Raw genomic sequence first — 22,024 nt, forward strand, 5'->3', positions numbered from 1 at the left:
ACAGTTTGTAATTTGTGGGTTGGAAATTTTTGAGACAAGGTGAAAAATTATCTTTTCCATCTGGAGAACAAAGAGTGGAAGGCATATATATGCATTTTTCCTGAGGTAGAAGCATGGCTATGGGAAGATACCTTTTTCCTGTGATATGCTAGGAGCTTAACTTTTTTAGTTACAACTGAGGCACCATGATTGAATTGCAGGTGGTGGCAACGAGAGTGCAAGGAGAGTGTTTAGAGGCAGATCTGGAAATTTCTCCATTTTGATTGGACTTTGCAAACCTCCCTCTCCAGAGTGAAAACTATTTCTAATATACTTAAATGACTGGTCATTGTACCAAAGTTAAACACTGAAACACATTCTGCTGGAGGGATTATAGAGACAAGATTGGCTAGGGAGGATCCCCTACCCCAACAGCAGGAAAGGAAAAGCCAAGATGTCTTAGCAGGTAATTGACTAGAAAAACAGGTATGATATTAAATATAGAGATTACTTGGACTTCAGTAAGATTAATATCATCTGTAAGAAATGTCTAAATCTGTGGGAAAGGACATGTTGTAGATATTGCATACACTTCCTGATATGTCAAATAGAAAGGATGAATAGCAGATAATGGATAAGATCTTTCTCTATAGAGATTCTGGAAAATCACAGAACAGCCTTTTCCTCTCTGCCAGAAAATTTGTTTTGGTTGCAACATCCATAAACCACAAGTGGCCTGCTAGTGTGCTTGCTGGAGTTAATGAAATTGTAAGCCAATACTTGTGGAAGAAGAATGGTGGAAATAATTACAGACTTGATCAAGGGTATCAGTCAGCAACTCCTGGATGATAGCTCTCTACCCACATTTCTATAACCCCCAAAGCTACTCCTGTTATTAATTAAACTGAGCATTAAATGTTATTTTGAGGTAGGAAACAATAATCCTAATGGAAGACCCAAAATAAGTTTAAGATAATATTTTTAAAAGAAGAACAAAATAAAAGCCATGCCACCTTAATGCTTTTTTTATGGTAGCCTTCACCCACTCCTATTATATCAAGCCCCTAGTAATTAGTCGCACATTAGGGAGGAAATACCATAATTAAGAGAAGACAGTATGGGTTAAATTATAGAATCCATCTTGTTTTCCAAGAGAAAACTGAGAATTGATGTGGGTTTTGACTCATCAGTTGCAGGCTCTGGCTTCTGAACTTAAAAGTAGCTTCACTGAAGCAATGCAGGAACTTTCAAGAATTCAACATGGAGAGTATGCTCTTGAGGAGAAAGTTCAAAGCTGCCGGTGTGCAATGGAGGAAAAAGTGGCCGAGATGAAAAATTCTCTAAATGATTTCAAGGTAGGCATGCAAGTATTCTGGGGCACTAGTTTTGGAAGGAAAAAAACAGTTGGCTTGCTTACATGTTACAGCATGGCAAAAGTTGAAAAGCTAAAGTACAAAAGGACTACCAGTATTTACTTACAAGAGATGGCCTGGTGTGTGTTGAACAGACTCATTCTTTTTCACAGGGTTATTAATTAGTGTAGCAAACAATAGTCTAACTTACCTTTGTGTTTAATTATAGTAGTATTCTATGCTATCCCTAGGTAAATTAGCCTCTCTCAGCCTTCTTCAATTTGGCACATAACACGAGCCATTTGTAAAAGGGGTGAACAGATTTATTGCAAAGTGGGCTGTGTTTTCCTTCTCTTTCTTTCTCCTACGATGCACAGTTCTGAGTTTTCTTAGTTATACTTGACTCACGCAGTCTCTTCCTTTGTTTTTGTGTTTTTTAAAAGAGTTTATCATCTCAATTAGTTGCAACTAGGAAAATGTTTCAATATACAACTTAATAATATTTGGGCAATTCAAGTTTCCAAAGATTGCATAATACCTGCTGATGATGAGAGAAACTAAATTTTTCCTGTGGTACTGTATTTTATTTTCTTCTATAATATAACATGCACAAAAGTGAAAGAAGGAAAGGAAATTGACCCACTAGTCACAGAGAAAAGAAAGTAGTCTCTGCCCTGCCAACCCTTCAGTTTTCATTTGAAATTCTGCCGTCTTCTATCTCAACGCTGACTTTGCCTTCTTTTCACAAATGGGACAAATGCAAAGCGAACTAAATATTGGGGATATCCCTATTTTTAAAATCTTATTAGAATATGCTGGGATAGAGGACGTTATTATTTATACCACAAGTAGACGGACTGTGCAACCCAGACCGTTATTAAAAATCAATAGTACAGCTTTTCAGCACAATTCCAAAATGGGAACTGAGTTGTATAGGTGTTTCTATTGTAGTAAATAGATCTACTACTGAAATGATGTACATTTATAAATACTTCTTTCTGACTTGGTGTAAATAATTACAAATCTGGGTTGTTTTTCCTGTAAGAAAGAGTTTAAATGCAAAACTGCAAACTTTTTCATGTCACCCGTCAAAAGTTACCATTTTTTAAATAGGAGGAGCTTAATGATGCCAAATCTATGATTGAGGAAATTAGTGCTAAACAAGAAGAGATGCAGCAAAAAATTGAGCAGCTGCAACAAGAGAAACGGAAGGAATCTCGCAAGCTCAAAGTGAAGTAAGTGGCCAATATTTTTCAAAGCCCTTTATAATTTCAGAACAGCTTTGAGTTTACAGCTCTTCTTTTGTATTAGAATCGTGTATATTCCATGAAGGGGTGGAATATAAGAAAAAGTAAGTATTTAATGTAATATTTACTTGTTTTTATTCCACTGAACCCCAGCTCCTAAAAAGTCTGATTCCAATATATTATATAAGAGAAAAGAAGGGAGGATCCATTTAGCTGGCTGAAAACAAGGGGTATAGTTTAATAGGATGGGTACCATATTGGTGAAGTTATATTTTTAATTTAGCACATTTATTCAGCTATGGGTGAGAGGGCTGGCAGCATGTTCAAGAGAGTTGCTGAGAGTTAGGGTTAGGACCATTGTGGCTCCTGGTCCCCTATTAGATACTGTGCTGACATGAAGAAAGTAGTGCAATACCAAATTAGCCATAATCAAGGGATTTAATTTGCTGATGTCATGTGGAGCATTACTATTAATACACTGTAGAATACAAGGAGCCAAAAGAGGTTTATTGATATTGCTGCAACATTTAGGGTACTACAGTGCCATTGATGTGAGCCCCAAAGCAACCATTCTATCTTCCCAGAGAGATCTCTCGGCTGTCTTGCTTTTTAATATTTTTTTCCTCAGAAGGATTCAAAAAGAGGAGCATGGTTCCCAGACTGTGCCTACTCCTCTGCAAGGAAGCCCCTTTCGAGCCCTGAAACTTCCAGAGCCAGTTTTAATTAATGAAGATTTTGTCAAACTTCTGCACAATGCAACATATGAGAAAGGTACTGGTTTTATTGGCTTATACAGTATATCCTGTTCTATTATGTGTACCAGAGAGTGACTTACAATGTATAAAAGGGCCTTCCTCCCTTATTTCTATTTTCCTCTTCCTGAGCCTTTGCTTATCTGGAGGAACTGTACACTGGGCATGGTAATCTTGAGACAGCAAATTGCCCAGTATTTTTGTTTATTATTGGAGCTTAACCTCTGGGAAAACGAAGGGCCATTTTAATGCTTTGCTCTGTGTAATAAAGAAAATATGCTATATCCCCACTGCTTCAAAAAGATGCCTATCTGTCTCTTCTCTTCCATATATGAGCAGTGTATAGTATGAAGTATGGCATGTTGCAATAAAGGAGAATATTTGTAGGTCAGGATTGCAATGTTTGCTTAGGATGCATGTTTCTATATTCATCTGCAAATGACTTTGTTCATGGTGTACAATTCTTTTCAGCCACATTTGCTTCTCTTTGGGAACTCTTTTCCCTAGTAATTTGGGCTAATATTTTCTGGAGAACAGGCTGTTGTCAAACTGATACAGCTGCCACAGAGACAGAGACTTTTTGCTGGGTAAATATAACAAAAGCAAAAGGCTAGATAGTTAGACTACCGAGGGAGGAGGGAAGAATGAATACTAAGACATGTACAACTGAGAAATTATTGCTTTGGCTTTGGAGAGTGGATATGGAAGAGGAATTATAACAATAAAGGAAAGCTGATAGGAAACAAAAATAAAGAGAGCAAAATTAACAAAGGACTCCTCAAAAGAAGAAGAATGTAGTTTCTAGTTCTATGTTGGTGAATACCTGTGACGAACCAAGATTCATAAAAGGGGGTAGTGCTGTTAAAAGGTAATTTCCAAATGTGCCAAAATATTAAAAAAAGAAAATAGCAATAGTTCCTAGCGATAGCACTTAGACTTATATACTGCTTCATAGTGCTTTTCAGCCCTCTTGTTCTGTCCCCTCCCTTCCTTCCCAAAACAATACACCAGCTGAGGCGGTCTGCCAGCAATTTATTTACACTTGGCTGGGTTCCTTCTGGCAACAAAAGTTCTGGCAACATTCCTTCACGTGCCAGCCAAGTCCTTATCACTTAGCAGCGTGGACAGATCGTTGCCAGGGCAACCAGGAGTCTGCAGGATGATCTAAAGTTCTCACAAGTAATCCCAGCCTTCAGTCCAAAGCAGTCCAAGAGCCAGTAGTCCGTAACTTTGTCTGACACAAGGGCCTATGGAGCACTCGCCCTGCTTTTATCCCCTGTGGGGTGTGGCTCCATGACTCAGCACTCCCTGGGCCTGCCCCACCCCTTCCTCTGCTGCGCACGCTTCTCTCGGCGTCGCTGTTTCGCATCTAGCCAACATTGATCCTCAGCAGCTGGTTCTTGGGGCGTTGCCAGGGAGGAGGAGGGGTCGGGGGAAAGAGGCCTTGTCAACTCCTCCTCCTCCTCCTGGCCTGCAGCTGGAATCTGAGACGGTGCCAGGGAGGAGGAAGATCCAGGGAGGGAAGGAGACCTTGCCAGCTCCTCCTCCTCACTCTCCGAGTCATCCGGCTCCAGCTGGCTCCAACACCTCTCTATAAGCAGTTTACAGAGTCAGTAATTGCCCCCAACCATCTGGGTCCTCATTTTACCGACCTGGGAGGACGAAAGGCTGAGTCAACCTTGACCCAGTGAGAATCAGCAGTCAGCAAATTTGCCTGCAATGCTGCATTTTAACCACTGTGCCACCATGAGTCTTTTTACTAAAAAGGAATAACCAAGCTTATTCCTTTTTAGTAAAAATGGAGAAATTTAAGTACAGTTTAAGGTTCTCTTGCAGGAAATCACTCAACATTGCCAGAATATTAGTTACCATCTATGTATAATAGTGTTACTATTCCCAGAACAGAAGTTGTTTTGTTATTGATGCTTTGAAAAAGTCCTGTATTATTGGATAACAGGACAGTTATGACCTTGTCCCTTTTTTCTTTATTAATTAACTTTCTAATTATCTTCCTAAGCAGATGTATACAATATTAATCTTTTTATTAGACAATATCTGAATTGCCCAGCAAAAAGGGTGACAGTAATGCAGTTATGTATCATTCCTTGAAATGAAGGACCATATCAGTGAGTTTAAGGGTATCAATAGCAGCTTGGATACAACTGTATGCCATACAAGTCTTTTTATGAAGGTGGGGCCATTCTAGGAAGTAGAATTTTCCATTAATTCAGAGTTTCTCAACCTTAGCAACCTTACAATGTGTAGACTTCAACTGTGAAAATTCCCCAGTCAGCACTGAAGTTGAGAAACACCTTACTAGATACATATAAGTATTAATTAATTAATTAATTCTTAATCTGCCACATTATTTTCAAATAGGTCTTTCCACACAAGCAATCAGTAATGATAAGTGTCGACACTGAAATTTACAGAAACAAATTCTAGAAACCAAAATTTTGGAAATATTTTTCTCAGTTTAAATCTAAGTCTTTGTAAAAAGTTTGTTTTATTGATCTTTCCTTGCATGTAACCTAATCTCCTGTTTTTGCTTAGTCTCTGATTGCATGCCTAGAACACTAGGAGAAAGCAATATGAGAGGTGAGTGGATATGCATTTTTTAATAGATAATGTTCTCTGATAAGTATTTTCAAGAAACCTGTAAAACACCGACACTGCTGATGAATTTCCTTCTTGTTGTTGTGCTATATCTATCATCGGACATTGGCGATCATGTTGGCAATTCATGTTGATGAATAGTGTTGTATAATTCTGTTTGTTCTGCCTATTAAACAAAGGCAGTGAACGTCATAAGATGCAGGCCCAGGAATTGGGGTTTAGAAGTTTTCCTGCTGAGGTAGAGAGGCAATTTTTCTTAGCCTCTGTAGTACTATTTCCAAAGACCATAATCTAGGTAAGCCCAACCAGTCTATGATGTACTTTGGCTTGTTAATTATTACGGTAGTAGATATTTCTCAGTGCTTATGAAATTATTTTTCTTTAGAAAGTTTCTTAGACTATTGCTGATTCTCCAACTTTGAGTTTCAGTCATTTGGGTTCAAGGGACTTATGATGGATTCTGCTGCCAGATCTGTCATCTACCTACTTTCCTCGAATATTTCCTTATAAGGAAAAATTACAATTGTTGAAATTTTGCAGTTTAGAGTGAAGAAAAGACAAGATAAAAGTATATAAAATATATCTACAGTAATATGTTTTTCTCCCATCTCATGGTCTAAAACTTGGGATCATTCATTTAATTTAATGCAGAAATATTCAGGACTAAGGGAGGTATATTATGGTATTTCCTTAAACATCACATAGTTAAATTTGGAAATAATTGCCTTCAGATATGGTGATGGCCCCTGGTGTAGATATTTATAAAAGAGAATTGGGCAAATGTATGGGAAAGAATTTGAAACTATGGTTGAGTCTGTCCATGTGTTGTGAAATTAGGGAGTTTTCATTGTATCTTCTGACTGCTAGTTAGTGTTCATCGAACGTACTTTGCTAGTCTCCTGTCAGTCTTACATAGTGGCTATTACAGTCTTTACATTGTATTTTGTCATTGACTCTTTTTTCCTCTTCTTGGGCTACTGGGTCTTTTGGTTTACTAAAGATGTTTTGGAGGGCTTTATGTGCTATGGTGATGCCTTCTGGTTGTAATAGTCTGTTGGTTGTTTCTGAAATATTTTGATGTATGGTAGTGTTATCCTTTCCATAGCTTGTATTGGTTGTGCTGTACTGGGTTGAGTAGTCAGGCACTTTTTGATAAAGTTGTGGGGCTATCCATTTTTTAGATAATATTGTATAAACAGTCTGTTTCCTTTTTCTGGTGTTCTGGGTTGTTGTAGTGCATTTGTGCTTCTCTAAATTCAGGTTTCTTTTAATCTGCATGCAGATGTAGCTTTTTATATAGATACTAGCATTGAAATAATCCTGATAAAGTACAGGAGTTGTTTAAAGATAAAATAAGAATGTGTGGAAATCATAAACTGAAGCTTGATTGTAAGTTACAATCGTTCTACAGAAACTCCTTTGAGAACTTTTGCAAAAAACAAGATATAGTATGAAAATGGCACAACTTTCACAGGACCTTCCAAATGTCATAATAAAAGACCTGTTCAACTGTCTCTTTTCCTGGAGAAATTTAGATAGATTGAGAGATGTGAAATAGGTAATTATTTAAAGTTCTTGCATCCCAAAGGTTGACATGGCTTCAAGGGTTTGCACAATAGTTTGTAGACTAGTTTAACAGGCCAAATGACCACTAAAACTATTCCCACTAACACCATGTTCTAATTTTAGGTGTAACCAGTACAAATCTGGACAGAGAAGAGAACTTCACAGTTTCCTCTTCAGGTGATGCTCCATCAAAGGGCCAGGCATCGTCAACAATATGGAAACAGGCCAAAGACAGTAAAGATAGAAATGATGAATATATTTCAAAGAACCTCAGTGATCGGCAGAGGGATGTGGCTCCAAGTAGATATAGCTCAGTAGAGAATTTGATGTGGGACTCTTCTGTTGCAGGTGAGAAAAATAGAAATGGCCAGGAGACCGAAGAATTTTGTCTGGTGTCAATTGTGTGTATGATTTACAGTTCAGTTTCAGTTCCAGATTCAAAGGTGCATATCAGTAGTAGGTTGCTACTGGTTTTCCCAAGTTTGCAAGAACCGGTAGTAAACATTTTGAGTAGTTTGGAGAACCGGTAGTAAAAATTCTGCCTGGCCCCGCCCCCAATCTCTTGCTGCCTCCCGACTCCCAGCTGATCGGCTAGAAGGAAAAAATCAAGACTCACTTGTCGAAGAAGAGAAAAAACAACAACAAGACACCGTCCCTTTAAATTGAGAAGCCAAGAAGCCTCCCAACTGATCGTCTCGCTTCTCAGCCAGGAGATCACTTGGCAAAGAAGAAGTGGGGGGGGGAAACGCTGTCGTTTTAAATTGATAGAGCGGCTAGAAGCTCCTTTCTGGGTCAGCTGAACAACAAATTGGATAAGAGGAGGAATTCTTATATGGTTCAATGTTTTTGAAGTTTTGGGGTTTGTGCAACATGGGCTTTGTGTTTCTAAAAAGGTTTGGGTGATTTCCATTGTGAAGTATCCTGTCTTGAATGAGTTTTCTGCCTGCTTGTAAATGGAGCCGAACTTCCGGCTTCCACTTTATATTATCTGTAAGCACCGGTAGCTGTTTTCTGCTTACAAAGTTTCCTTTATGCAGCTGGCAGGAATGTGGAATTCCAGGCAGGTTCCTTGCTAGCAGCTTGATTATTCCTTAATTATCTGGGATATTTTATTTGGGAAATGAAGAGGGGGGAGTTTGATTCCTTCCCAGAACAGATTAGTGGGGTGGGGAGGAAATGGGGATTTTGAAGTAACCTTCCCCTGGAGTGGGGAGGGAATGGGGATTTTAGGCTTGCTGTCAAACATCAGCCATAATACTAATGATTGTTTTGAACAATATGCAGGTTGTATTACATGAATGGCTATTTTATATGTGAAATTATGACTGAAACCTATATAGGTTCACACTGTCAGGAAGTTTGTCCTTAGTTTTAGGTTGCTTCTCTCTTTGTTGAGTTTCCATCCATTGCTTCTTGTTTTGCCTTCTGGTGCTTTGGAAAATACTCCCCCCCCCACTTCTTTTTAGCAGCCCCTTAAAAGACTGTTGCCTATCACACTCTTGCGCAAAGCATGTGAGCCATTTCCTCCTTTCAGTGGTCCATGAAAGTGCATCTATAGCAGAGGTCTCTAACCTTAGCCACTTTAAGACTTAAGACAGCAAAGCTGGCTAAGGAATTCTGGGAGTTGAAGTCCATAAGTCTTAAAGTGGCCAAGTTTGGAGACCCCTGATCTATAGTATGTAGATGATAAAGTTGAAAAAAGGTGAACAACATTTTTGCAGAACTATAGATACGTTGAGGCTGGGTGTGACAAGGAATGGCTGGGAGGGGAGGAGCCAGGCGAGGTACCCCTTGACATGAGAGACATTGAGTTGGCCACGCCTACCCAGTCACATGACCATCAAGCCACACCCACCATCACATGACCATCAAGCCACGCCCACAAAATAAGCCACGCCCAGAGAACCGGTAGTAAAAAAAATTAGAACCCACCCCTGGTGCATACTTCTCTGTATGGAATTGACTCATTTGGCACGTTCCTGCTAACCAAATCAATGAGGGATTCCCCATTGCCACTGCCAAGAAGTTATAGAGGGCAAAGGGCTTTCAGAACATTTTTGCTTCTGTTATAGCCCCTACATCATGGAATAATCTCCTTTAGATAAGATCAGCACTCACCCTAATGGAAACTCATACAGCTGAGAATCTGGGGGAAGATGAATGTATGCCATTGCATGACTATATTATTATATCCTTGTTTTGGTTTTAATGTGTTGGCTTTATTGTTTAAATAACTGGAAGTCCATGCAGACGATTGTAGTATATAATAGATAGAAGCAAGAAGCAAACAAATACCCTCTTTCCCTGAAAATTCCAACCGGAAAATAAGTCCTAGCATGATTTTTCAGGAGGCTCATAATATAAGTCCTATCCCTAAAATAAGCTCCAGTTAAGATTGTCTGCCAGATGGGTGCATTTAGTACCGTATTTTCCTCCAAAATAAGACCTAACCAGAAAATAAGCCCTAATGGGTCTTTTGGAACAAAAATTAATATAAGACCCGGTCTTATTTTCGGGGAAACATGGTATGTACTTTTTATTTATTTTATTTATTTGAATTGCAGGTGTGTGTAGGCAGTAGTTTCTTCCCTCCTTATTAAAACTACAGGTATTCCTCAACATCACCACAATTGAGCCTGATATTTGTGTTGCTAAGTGAGACATTTGTGAAGTGAGTTCTGCCCTATTTTATGACCTTTCTTACCACAGTTGTTAAGTGAAGCACTGTAATTGTTAAGTTAGTAACTGTTATTTAGATTGTTGGAATCTGACTTCCCCATTGCCTTTCTTGTCAGAAGGTCACAAAAGGTGATTCAAATGACACTGAGATACTGCAACTATCATAAACTCATGCCAGTTGCCAAGCATCCGAATTTTGATCATATGACCATGGGGATGCTGCAGTGTAGTAAGCGTGAAAAATGGTCATCAATCACTTTTTTCAGTGCCGTTGTATGTAACTTTGAGTGGTCACTAAATGAACTGTGAGGACAACCTCTAATGCAGATCTCAGTATCCTGAAAGAAGTTGCAATGGTAACTGGTTAAGTCTTTGATTTTCCTGTTTGCTAATATTCTCTTATATTGAGAGTTTGTTTAAAAACAAGTGGCATGATAATGTGTCTTAATCCAGCAAACTAAAATTATCTTTGTTTTGTCATAGCTAAAAGGCAAAATATTGCTTTGGATTTATTAGAATCTGAAAGAAAGTATGTTGTCAGCCTGTCTCTTATTCTGAAAGTTAAATCCACATTGCAAGGAACAGAAGTGAAAAGAAATATAAAGGAAAGGTAAAGTATTCCTTGTACTTTCTTATATACTATGATTTTCTTAGGGTACCTAAATCACATTTTCTTTTCAAATATAATATTTAATTCTCTCTAGACTTCCCTTCATTGGCCATCTATCACCTGCCTATTGGGACTCATCTTATTGCTAATTGCTAATAGAGTTGAGTCCAAATGGCTTTTCAGAGTTCTACACTACATTTATGAACAGCAGAATTGGGTGGATGATTTCTCAGTATTTCTTCACAGAAAGGATAAATTACCAACAGTTTCTTGTGGACAGAATTCCCCTTCGTGGCAACAGCAATACCACAATTTAAAAATTTAAATTTAAAAAGAAATGCCATGAAGAAGAGCTGTAACCCCATGGCTGGATGTAATGCTGCTTTTTCACCGCTTTAATGAAAACTCAGAACACTTTTGGGATCTGGATCCTACCACATACCTGCCACTGCTGTATAGAATTTTTAGTTGTACCACTATGAAATGAATGTTGTCTCTTCTTATCCTGATATAGTCTTGCCAAAAATGCAATCTGATGCACTTCATCAAAATATTCCAACTGTAATACAGTCAGATGACACCTAAAGGATCAAACCACATGGTACCCTGAGGGTATAGCCTATTGATCATTCTAGACTAAAGTGGCCATTAGTCTTCCTTCTCTAGTTTCTCTACCTACTAGAGCTCCAGTTTCTCTATCTTCTAATCTAGACTCTACCTACTAGGGCAGCGTTCCCCAACATTTCTGGGTTAGCCAGGCCCGGGGGGGGGAGAGGGAAAGATTTTGTGTGAGGGGTAGGTTTGCACGAGTGGGGCTGCCAGCACCAGCATTCGCTGCTCACACAAGTGGTGCTGCCAACGCCAGTGCCTGCTGCTTGCGCTAGTGGGACGGTGCATGCGCACTGGCTCACCACTCACATGGCGTGGTTGCAAATAAGCCACAGTCCAGTATTTTATTTATTTATTTATTTATTTATTTATTTATTTATTTATTTATTTGATTTTTATACCGCCCTTCTCCCGAAGGACTCAGGGCGGTGTACAGCCAAAAATAAAAACAAACAATACAATATACAATTTAAAATACAAATTAAAAAACTTATTTTATAATTGGCCTAAAAAACTTTAAAACTAAAACCCCATTAAAATTAATAATAGATAATTTAAAATCAATAAAATTTAAGCCAGCCCCGCGCGAATGAAAAGATGTGTCTTCAGTTCGCGGCGGAAAGTCCGAAGGTCAGGTATTTGGCGTAAACGCGGGCCATGGTAGTACAGGTTGGGGACCACTGTTCTAGGACTAGTCTGTTTTGGAGAACCTGAGCATAACCTGCTCCTTCAAACCAGGTTATGCTCCTATATCTACTAAATCTCTGAGCTGATATACTTACTGGGCTTTGAGACAGTGATCAGCCTAAATAGCAACTGACTGAGGATGTTGATGGTAGTTGGGATTGAGAAATGCTTTCAAAATAGTACTACATCTGTGTTTCAAAGGACCTGACCAGAGGTGGGAAAAATGCACTGTGAAATGGCATGGAGATTTCTGTCATTGGCCAGCTATTACCTCAAAAGGAGCATGGTTATCAGCTATGAAGAGTACCAAACACATGTTCGAAGAAGGTGGAGAATAACAGGAAACAAAGATGAGAGTATCCATGCAGTTATGATTGGCTGATGATATAAAATGCTGTATAGTAAATCACCACTGAGGAAATAGCCTTAGATAAAAAAAAGTGATTTTTGGAATGGGGAAAAAGATTAAAAACAGATTAGTTTGTTCTTAATATTTGCCATTTTAATCTTTTATATTTATACTTTTTATATATGGTTTGTTACATTGTAAGACTCCTAGAGTCGCCTCAAACCACAAGAAGGGCAGCATATAAATTAAAAAATAAATAAATAATAAACATGTTCACTTTGTGTGATTGCCTCGGGTTAAATATTCCTTCAACTGCTTTACATTAAAACAAAATCAGCCAAAAATTTCCATGGAATTTCAGGGTCAGGCCTGTTTCATCCTGGAGTTAAAATCTGAATTGCAAATTGTTCCTGGAATATTTTGTACAGGTAGTTCTCGACTTACGACCAAAATTGAGCTGATGTCTATTGCTAGACATTTGTGAAATTAATTTTGCTCCATTTTATGACCTTTCTTTCCACAGATTGTTAAACGAATCACTGCAGTTAAATTAATCTGGCTTCCCCATTGACTTTGCTTGTCAAAAGGTTGCAAAAGGCAATCACATGACCCCGGGACACTGCAACCATCATAAATATGAGTCAATTGCCAAGTATCTGAATTTTGGTCACATGACCATGGGGATGCTCAATGGTTGTATGTGTGAAAAAGGGTTTTAAGTCACTTTTTTCAGAGCCGTTGTAGCTTTGAACAGTCACCAAATGAACTGTTGTAAGTTGAAGACTATCTGTACTGCCTCAGTTCATATACCCCTTGCAGTTTTCATATTGGATATTATTTTAGCTATGTTATTCTGTATTTTTGCTATTATATCTGTGAAAATAAACCTCTTGTTCCTGTTTTCTGGTTGCAGTTTCTTCCCCAATTCTTTGCGATACTTGGTCCAGCAACATGTAGAGTTACTTCATGCCTTGCAGGAAAGAGTATTGAGCTGGCCTCAACAAGGAATCCTAGGAGACATATTTCTCAGATTGACCAATGATGAGGTATTTTTGAAGGAAAATAAATAATACCTGTTCAAGGAATTATTGTACTATGAATGGTGTATAGATACCTTTTTGAAACCTCTTTTTCTCCAACTCTGAGATATATTTTATATTTCCTAAGAGGTTTTTAATTTGCTTTATGAAACTTGCTTGTATAATGTTATAGTGCAGATACAGTTCCTATTTGTAGCAGAAAAGCACACAGGTAGTCCTTAATTTACAACCATTTGTTTACTGACTGAAGTTACAACAACACTGAAAAAAGTGACATGACCATTTTTCACTTACAACTGTTGCAGCATCCCTACAGTCACGTGATCAAAAGTTGGATGCTTGGCAACTGGCATGTATTAATCATGTTTGCAATATCCTTCTTATAAGCCAAGTCAATGGGGAAGCTAGATTAATTTAACAACTGTAGTGATTCATTTAACAACCATGGCAAGAAAGGTGGTAAAAATCGGGCAAAACTCACATCTTGCTTAGCAATGGAAATTTGGGACCCAACTGCGGTTGTAAGTCAAGTCAAATACAAGCTGTAATCCTTTTTAGATTCGTTTTAAAAAATAGATACTTTTAATCCAGATGAATGCAGATTTTTTTATCTAACTGCTTTTGAGAAAAATCACTTTTGCAGTTTTCTATATTTAGATAATCGAACAGTGTCATATGAATCTTTTGAATGTGCACATCATGCCACTTGTTCCCCCTACTTTCTCTGATTAACTTTTAGTCTGAGAGAGCTCATCCTTGGGCCAATTTACCATTAGAGTGAGACAACCATCACAGGCAGCTGATTTGGAGTGTCATAACTCCCAAGCACTCTGACTGTGTGTGTGTGTATGAGAGAGAATGAGAGACAGAGACAGAGACAGAGAGACAGAGAGACAGAGACAGACAGAGACAGAGGCAGGCAGACAGAGAGAGAGAGAGAGAGAGAGATTTTGAATAAAATGTTGTCTTTTGGCAACTGCCTTGACTAGTTCCTGCAATTTTCTTGGTAAGGTTTTTCTTCCTAAAGCCAAGGGGGCTTTGGACCGCGTCGTGCCTTTGCGGCCTCTGACTCGGCGCCGAGCTCGACCAGCTCCTTGGTATAACGAGGAGCTGAGAGAGATGAAGCGCCGGAAAAGACGCCTAGAAAGTGTTTGGAGGTCCAGCTGCTCCGAATCCGACCGAACACTAGTAAGGTCTTATATTCAGACCTATCTAGTGGCGATAAGAATGGCAAAACATAATTATTTTTCCGCTCTTATTGAATTGGCAGATAATCGCCCAGCCACCCTGTTTAGGGTGACCCGCTCCCTTCTCATGCAGGGGGCTCGGGAGGACCCCTTGCAGGGTCGTGCTGAGGATTTTGTACAGTATCTGTCCGATAAAATCGCTCGGATCTGGGACCGACTGGACGCTGATTGGATAGATTCAGGCGGGATGATGGGGATGGGTCTTGTGGATACTATCTGGGCTGAGTTCGATCCTGACACTCTCGAGGACATGGACAGGTTGTTGGGTAGGCTGAATCCCACCACATGTTTATTGGACCCGTGTCCCTTCTGGGTGGTACTGGCCACATGGGAGGTTACGTGAGGCTGGCTCCTGGGAGTTATCAACGCTTCTTTGTTGGGGGGCATTTTCCCCACTGCCTTAAAAGAGGTGGTGGTAAGGCCCCTCCTCAAGAAGCCTTCCCTGGACCCAGCTGTATTGGCAAACTATCATCCAGTCTCCAACCTTCGCTTTCTGGCGAAGGTTGTTGAGAGTGTAGTGGCATATCAGCTTCCCCAATACCTGGAGGAAACTGTCTATCTAGACCCGTTCCAGTCCGGCTTCAGACCTGGATACAGTACGGAGACAACTTTGGTCGCGTTGGTGGATGATCTCTGGAGGGCTCGGGACAGGGGGTGTTCCTCTGTCCTGGTCCTTTTAGATCTCTCAGCGGCTTTTGATACCATCGACCATGGTATCCTGCTGCGACGGATAGAGAGATTGGGGGTGGGGGGCAACTTTTTTCGGTGGTTCTCCTCCTATCTCTCTGACCGTTCACAGACGGTGTTGGCAGGGGGGCAGAGATCGACCTCGAGGCGCCTCATGTGTGGGGTGCCATAGGGGTCGGTTCTCTCACCTCTCCTGTTCAACATCTATATGAAGCCGTTGGGTGAGGTTATCTGTGGTTTCGGGGTGGAGTGCCATCTGTACGCTGATGATACTCAGGTGTACATCTCCACCCCGAGCCACCCCAACGAAGCCGTCGAGGTGATGTCCCGGTGTCTTGAAGCCGTGCGGGTCTGGATGGGGAAGAACAGGCTCCAGCTCAACCCCTCCAAGACAGATGGCTGTGGATGCCAGCATCCCGGCACAGTCAGCTTACGCCATCGCTAACTGTTGGGGGTGAATTATTGGCCCCCAGGGGGAGGGTGCGCAACTTGGGCGTTCTCCTGGATGACCGGCTGTCCTTAGAGGAACATCTGACGGCCAGGGGAGCATTTTATCAGGTTCGCCTGATTTGCCAGTTGCGTCCCTTCCTAGACCGGGACTCCTTATGCACGGTCACTCACGCCCTCGTCACTTCCCGCCTGGACTATTGCAATGCTCTCTACATGGGGCTCCCCTTGAAGAGCACCAGGAGGCTCCAGCTAGTCCAGAATGTGGCTGCGCGGGTGATAGAGGGAGCACCACGTTGCTCCCATATAACACCTATCCTGCGCGGCCTACACTGGCTGCCGGTAACTTTCCGGGTGCAATTCAAGGTGCTGGTTATCACCTTTAAAGCGCTCCATGGCTTAGGACCGGGCTATTTACGAGACCGCCTGCTGCCACTGATAGCTTCCCATCGACCTGTGTGCTCCCACAGAGTGGGCTTCTCAGGGTGCCGTCGACCAAACAATGCTGGTTGGCGGCCCCCAGGGGGAGATCCTTCTCTGTGGCAGCACCGGCCCTTTGGAATGAGCTGCCTCCGGGGTTGTGCCAACTCCCCGACCTCCGGACCTTCAAACGCGAACTTAAGACCTTATTATTTCACTGTGCGGGACTGGCCTAAGCGAAATTTTAAATGTAAATTTTAAGGGGTTTTATGTCGATCTATGACCATTTGATTCGGCCTATTGTAAATATTTGGTTTTTAATTTTGCTTTTAAATTTGTTGTTTGTACTTTGTGTTGGTTTTTTAATATGGCTGTAAACCACCCTGAGTCCTCCGGGAGAAGGGCGGTATAGAAATTAAATTATAAATAAATAAATAAATAAATAAAATAAAATAAAGAGAAAATGACTGGCCCAAGGTCACCCAGCTGGCATTGTATCTAGGGTAGGACTAGAACTCCTGGTGTCCCAGTTTTAGCTTAATGACTTAACCACAGCACCAAGTTGACTCTCACTTAATATATTCCTGTTATATATATTTTTCTTCAGGAAGAGAGAAATATACCAAGGGTGAAATGTAAAATTTGTTACTACTGGTTCTGTGGGTGTGGCTTGGAGGGGGGTGTAATGTGACTGGGTGGGCGTGGCCAACTTTTTCTTTTACTTTTAAAAGCATTTTTTCTATAACCTCTTCACCTAAAGAGGTCGTAAAAAATGCTTTTAAAGGGTTCTGATGATCCCAGCTGAGTTGCCTGATCACCAGAACCTTTTAAAAGCATTTTTTAACAGCCTCTTCAGCCGAAGAGGTTGTAGAAAAAATGCTTTTAAAGAGTTCTGACAATCTCAGCTTCGCCGTGCAATCATCAGAGGCTTTTTTTTACTTTTAAAAGCATTTTTTTGGCCTAAGAAAAAATGTTTTTAAAAGTAAAAAAAAAAAACAACCTCTGATGATCATGCGGCTCAGCTGGCCTTGCGGGGGGGCGGGAGGGGGTCAGGGATTTTTGCTACCGGTTCTCCGAACCACCTGCCATCATTGCTACCAGATCAGGTGATCTGGTCCGAAGCGGGAGCATTTCACCCCTGAAATATATTATGTGTCATTATCTGGCTTTGTTGCCAAAGTACCTCACCCAAGGATGCCCCATTTGGCTGGTTTTGAATACTAATTACCTTGATGTGTGGTAGGATATCATATGTGGCATTGCTTCCTGTACCTAAAATCCAAAGAAACAGAATCCTACCATTGACCTATATTTGTAGATTTAAGGATAATAAGGAAATTGGTATCAGGCACATGCTTAAGAATTCTGATGAACCTTTTTAATCTCTCTTCTCAGAACAGTTTTTTGGATTATTATATTGCTTACTTGAGGGACTTGCCAGAATATATCTCTTTGATCCATGTGGTGATTTTGAAAAAGGTGAGTTTTGGTTTGTTAAATAATTTGTTTCCTGCAATTCTATCATTTGAAGAGAAAACACTGCAATTGTTTCTGATCCAGACCCCTTTCTGCCTGAATGTGGAAATTTTGCATGAATTGGAGAGAAAGAGCATGTTTCTGCCTTTGAAAAAGATCCCATCAAGAAGATGAGCAACATATGTCCATCAGCGTTTTGCTGGTTTGGAAAAAATAGTTTAAATTTGTTAATAATCTCATTCCTATGGCGATCTTAAGAAAGTGGGCTGTGGATGGATCTCTATCATCGCTTCACAAAGGTTATAACCTTTACATTGTTTTTGTTTGGTTCTAAAATACAATATTCATGTATTTTTTGTTTTTCTATTTCCACATTCACAGTTACAGATTACAGATTCACAGATATTCAGAACAGTCAGCCTTATCTGAATGAAAATACAGAATCACATATGTAATGTCCAATCTCTAATAAAATCCTTACCATTTCATTTTTGATTAATTTACAGTTTACTAACTGTCTTTGAAGAACGATCCATGTAGGAGTACAATGTGGTATTCCTACTTCCAGCTTGAACAGTTCTTTTAAGCATAGAGATTTAGAAATAAGTAAACAGTGATTGATTTGCTAATTGTTACAGATACTAAATCCGCGTTTTCATGCATTAATTTAATAACTGCTGTTTAGAGAAAATATGCATCTATTTCTGCAATTAACAGAACTCATCTCTAATTTATAAATGATTTAAATTTGTTTTATTTTCCCTCATCAACAGATTGAGGAAGAAACCAAGTCTGATCTTTACCTATTTTTCTTCCATATTGTCCAACGCATTCCAGAATATCTTCTTCATTTGCAAGTAAGTTCTAATAACTTCCTTTGATCTTTCTTTAATTAAAATGTGAGAAAGCTTTAGTCCTTCCAGATGAAATTGTATTATAGATCCTATCATGGTCAGTAGCTAGAAATAATGGGAGAGTAGTTGTCCCATCATTTGGAGAATCACAAGTTCCTCATCCCTTGTTAATGGTTATACATTAGGAAATATCTCAATTCTTCATAGATAATGTGGGTTTTAGGAATACAGGAAGCTACAGTATGTTGTGTTGTCTTGCTACAGGAAGAGGGTCTCTTTCCATACAGCTCTCTATACAGCTTTGGCCCTTTCAGAAGACTGTAGAATGCTGCCTTATATAGAGTCAGAACATGGATTCATCTAGCTTGGGACTGTTTGAAGGCTGCCACCCAACCCCATTCTTGTTATTCCTAGAATCACAAGGCTTCAGATTATAGCACCAAACTTCAGTAGCAAAATTGCTGCTTTTTGATAATAAAGTTCTTGTGGGCTTTTTGTAAAAACAAAACAGCAAATTGTATATATTTTGCTCCCTCAATCATACCATGTGCAAAACAGTATCACTGGACAAGCAGTGTCCATTTCTCCTATAACTTCCAGACCTTGAAAGAATGGTAATTGTGACTTCCAGCCAGCTCTGATGTACAGTTTAGCAACTGCCATTACATGCCCCAGGTTTCATTCAAGATATTTTGCCAGGTTATGAAGAGACCCTATAAGAGCTCAAAATTGAAAACCTTTTCGTTCAAAGCAAGTGCTTTATCGGTGCATTACAATCTAAACTCAGTGGGAAAAAGGGGACTTTAAACTGGTAATTGATGTAAGGTGAATGCAATGATTTATCTCAAATGACTGAGAAGATGTTGAAATTTAATTCTGATTTCCTCCTTTTGTACTAGAACATCCTGAAGTATACTGAGCAAGAGCACCCAGATTATTATCTTCTTCTTGTCTGTGTTCAGCGCCTGCGAGTATTCATTTCTCATTACAGTCTTCTTTTCCAGTGCAATGAAGATTTACTAATACAGAAACGAAAGAAACTGAGAAAGTGAGTTTGATGCCAAAGTGTAGCCTTTTTGCAATGTTTATGAAGCTTTCTTTCCAAGAGCAAAAGATGTTTATATAACAGCTCTCTTCTCCTTTGAGCTTCTCTAGTAATCTGAGAGAGAGGTTGACTGAATGACTGGACCAGGATCATCCTGAGACTTACAGAGTGAATTTTAACTTGATCTTCCCGGCTCCTAGTTGATTGCTACAGAATCTGAGAGTAGCAGTACTTGCCTTGTTGGCTGTGCCCAATAGAGTAGATAAAGTACTGGGGAAAGCATTAGCACTGCTGTGGGTAATCAGAGTTCCCTTTAAAAAGGCATAAACATATTTCATAACCTGACTATGTAAAGACATGTGAATAGCTTGGCTATTGCTGTCTTTGTTATTCTCAATCCTTCCCGATGCTCTTGCTCCCAGTACATAAGAAGTGGAGGCCCAGGATAATGGGACTAATGAAGACACAGCTCTTCTGTAGTATCAGAGATATGGAGCAGTTTCACTTTCAGCATCATTGCTGTGCCTGCTGCTGCTACCTTCATTTGCCTGTCTGGAGGGAACTGGTAGAGGCTCCTCAAATATAGTAAGTCATCTTTTCCCAGACTTACCTCAGAGATGATGTTAGCTCCAAATGAGTTATGTGAGGTTGTGCTGGCTGGCAGTGCCTTTCCATGGTGGATTTCTTCTTGTTTCTTTCTGCTCCTGCTTTGAACATTGTCCTACTTAAGAATGGAGCACTACCATGAACTGTTGAGTTGGAGTTACATGCAGTGTGGTGTGGATTGGGTCCTTTTAACTCTAACCCTTAAACAGTGTTTTCAGTTCTATCATCCTACAGTCTCAGGCATCCACAGTCTTTGGGACGGGGCAGTCTGCTTTTCAAGGTCAGCTTATGCATCCTGGTGACAGAGTGGATCTTTTAGGAGCCATGGTGGCACAGTGGTTAGAATGCTATATCGCATGTTAACTCTGGTCACAGAGTGGTGTTTGAGCCAACTCAAGGTTGACTTAGCCTTTCATCCTTCTGAAGTCGATAAAATGAGGATCCAGATTGTTGGGGGCAATATACTGACATTTGTAAACCATTTAGAGTGCTATAAAGGACTGTGAAGTAATATTTAATTGCTATTTCTCCATGATGGCACCTGACTTGTGGAATTACTTCTTCTTCAATGCCATTGTGATCTTTCCACAGATCACTTAAGAAAGATCTCTCTTTCCACTTAAGAAACCATCTTAAGTTTCTTTCCACAGCCATTATTTTTTTCCTTTTAATTGTTTTATTCGTTTGGAATCTTTGCTAAAAAGAATAATATTGTAAATTATTTGGAATTATTTATAAAATGTACAGAAATATATGAAGGAATAATAGAAATTTGATATTATTCTATTCTAAGAAAAGCCTGGTGCATGTTTTGCATGGATAATGAAAATTAAAAATTAAAAAGTGCCACTACTATTCCCTCCTTCTGGGATTATTTCTGCAGCCAAAATTGTTAAAAAACATAAATGAAAAATCAGGTGGATCTGCTCACTACTTTATAAGAACTGAATTCTTGTTTATTAAATTCAACTTGAGAGATTCATCATATTGTTTCAGTTATACTTTAATGGCATTTCTTTTTTTTTTAAATAAAAAAGTTTTATTTTAACATTCATATCCAATAACATATTTAATGTCTTATACAATTAATCGGACCTGCCCGGTCACCACCCCCTTCCTTTAACTCTCTTCCCTTCTCTACCTTCTTCTACTTTCCACAACCATCCTCCCCCTCTCTTATCTACATCCTCTCCTCCTTCCTCCCTACTCCTTTCTTCTCCCTCTTCTATCCCTCTTCCTTCCTTTCCTCTTCCTCCTCTTCTCTTTCCTACCTCCTTCTCTCTTCTATTTCCTTCTTTCCCATCATTCTGAAGTGGTAGCCAGGCAGCTCCGATCTTACATTAATTATACATCAATCATCTTTGTACATTAACTATCAATCCATTTTCTACCTTCATCCCCCCTCCCCCTCCCTTCCCCTTCCTCCCCCCACCCCCCGGGACTTCCCAGAACCGAATACAGGGTATAAAACTAACAACAAAAATTAAAATATAACACAGATCATAATCCATAGTCACACCTTACAACCTCAACTCCCCTTCCAGAAACAAAGAAAATACATTTCTTCCAATCCATTATATATCAGACCATTCCACTCCTAGAGTTCTCAGAAATTTCCGATTAAGTTAGTGTTTGTTCTTGAATAAAGTACATAGTTTTTAATATCCAACCTTCATCAATCAATATCAAAACAACGTTCCATCTTCCAATATTCACCAAGGGTTCTTCTAAAATGTCTTTCTTCCTTAAGCAGTCT

General features: G+C 39.7%; 1 protein-coding gene across 1 annotated transcript in view; it reads left to right on the forward strand.

The window, feature by feature from the left end:
* ARHGEF33 (Rho guanine nucleotide exchange factor 33) overlaps positions 1–22,024 on the forward strand; it is a 35,389-nt gene that overhangs the window by 7,463 nt on the left and 5,902 nt on the right. The window contains exons 3-12 of the mRNA XM_058165052.1: positions 1,170–1,334; positions 2,445–2,566; positions 3,207–3,349; positions 5,884–5,928; positions 7,636–7,860; positions 10,675–10,801; positions 13,360–13,492; positions 17,683–17,766; positions 18,537–18,620; positions 19,517–19,665. Coding sequence (XP_058021035.1) covers positions 1,170–1,334; positions 2,445–2,566; positions 3,207–3,349; positions 5,884–5,928; positions 7,636–7,860; positions 10,675–10,801; positions 13,360–13,492; positions 17,683–17,766; positions 18,537–18,620; positions 19,517–19,665 — 1,277 coding nt within the window. The remainder of the gene's footprint in view (positions 1–1,169; positions 1,335–2,444; positions 2,567–3,206; positions 3,350–5,883; positions 5,929–7,635; positions 7,861–10,674; positions 10,802–13,359; positions 13,493–17,682; positions 17,767–18,536; positions 18,621–19,516; positions 19,666–22,024) is intronic.

This window comes from Ahaetulla prasina, chromosome 1 (genome assembly GCF_028640845.1).
Source record: "Ahaetulla prasina isolate Xishuangbanna chromosome 1, ASM2864084v1, whole genome shotgun sequence".
Classification (NCBI taxonomy): Eukaryota; Metazoa; Chordata; class Lepidosauria; order Squamata; family Colubridae; genus Ahaetulla; species Ahaetulla prasina.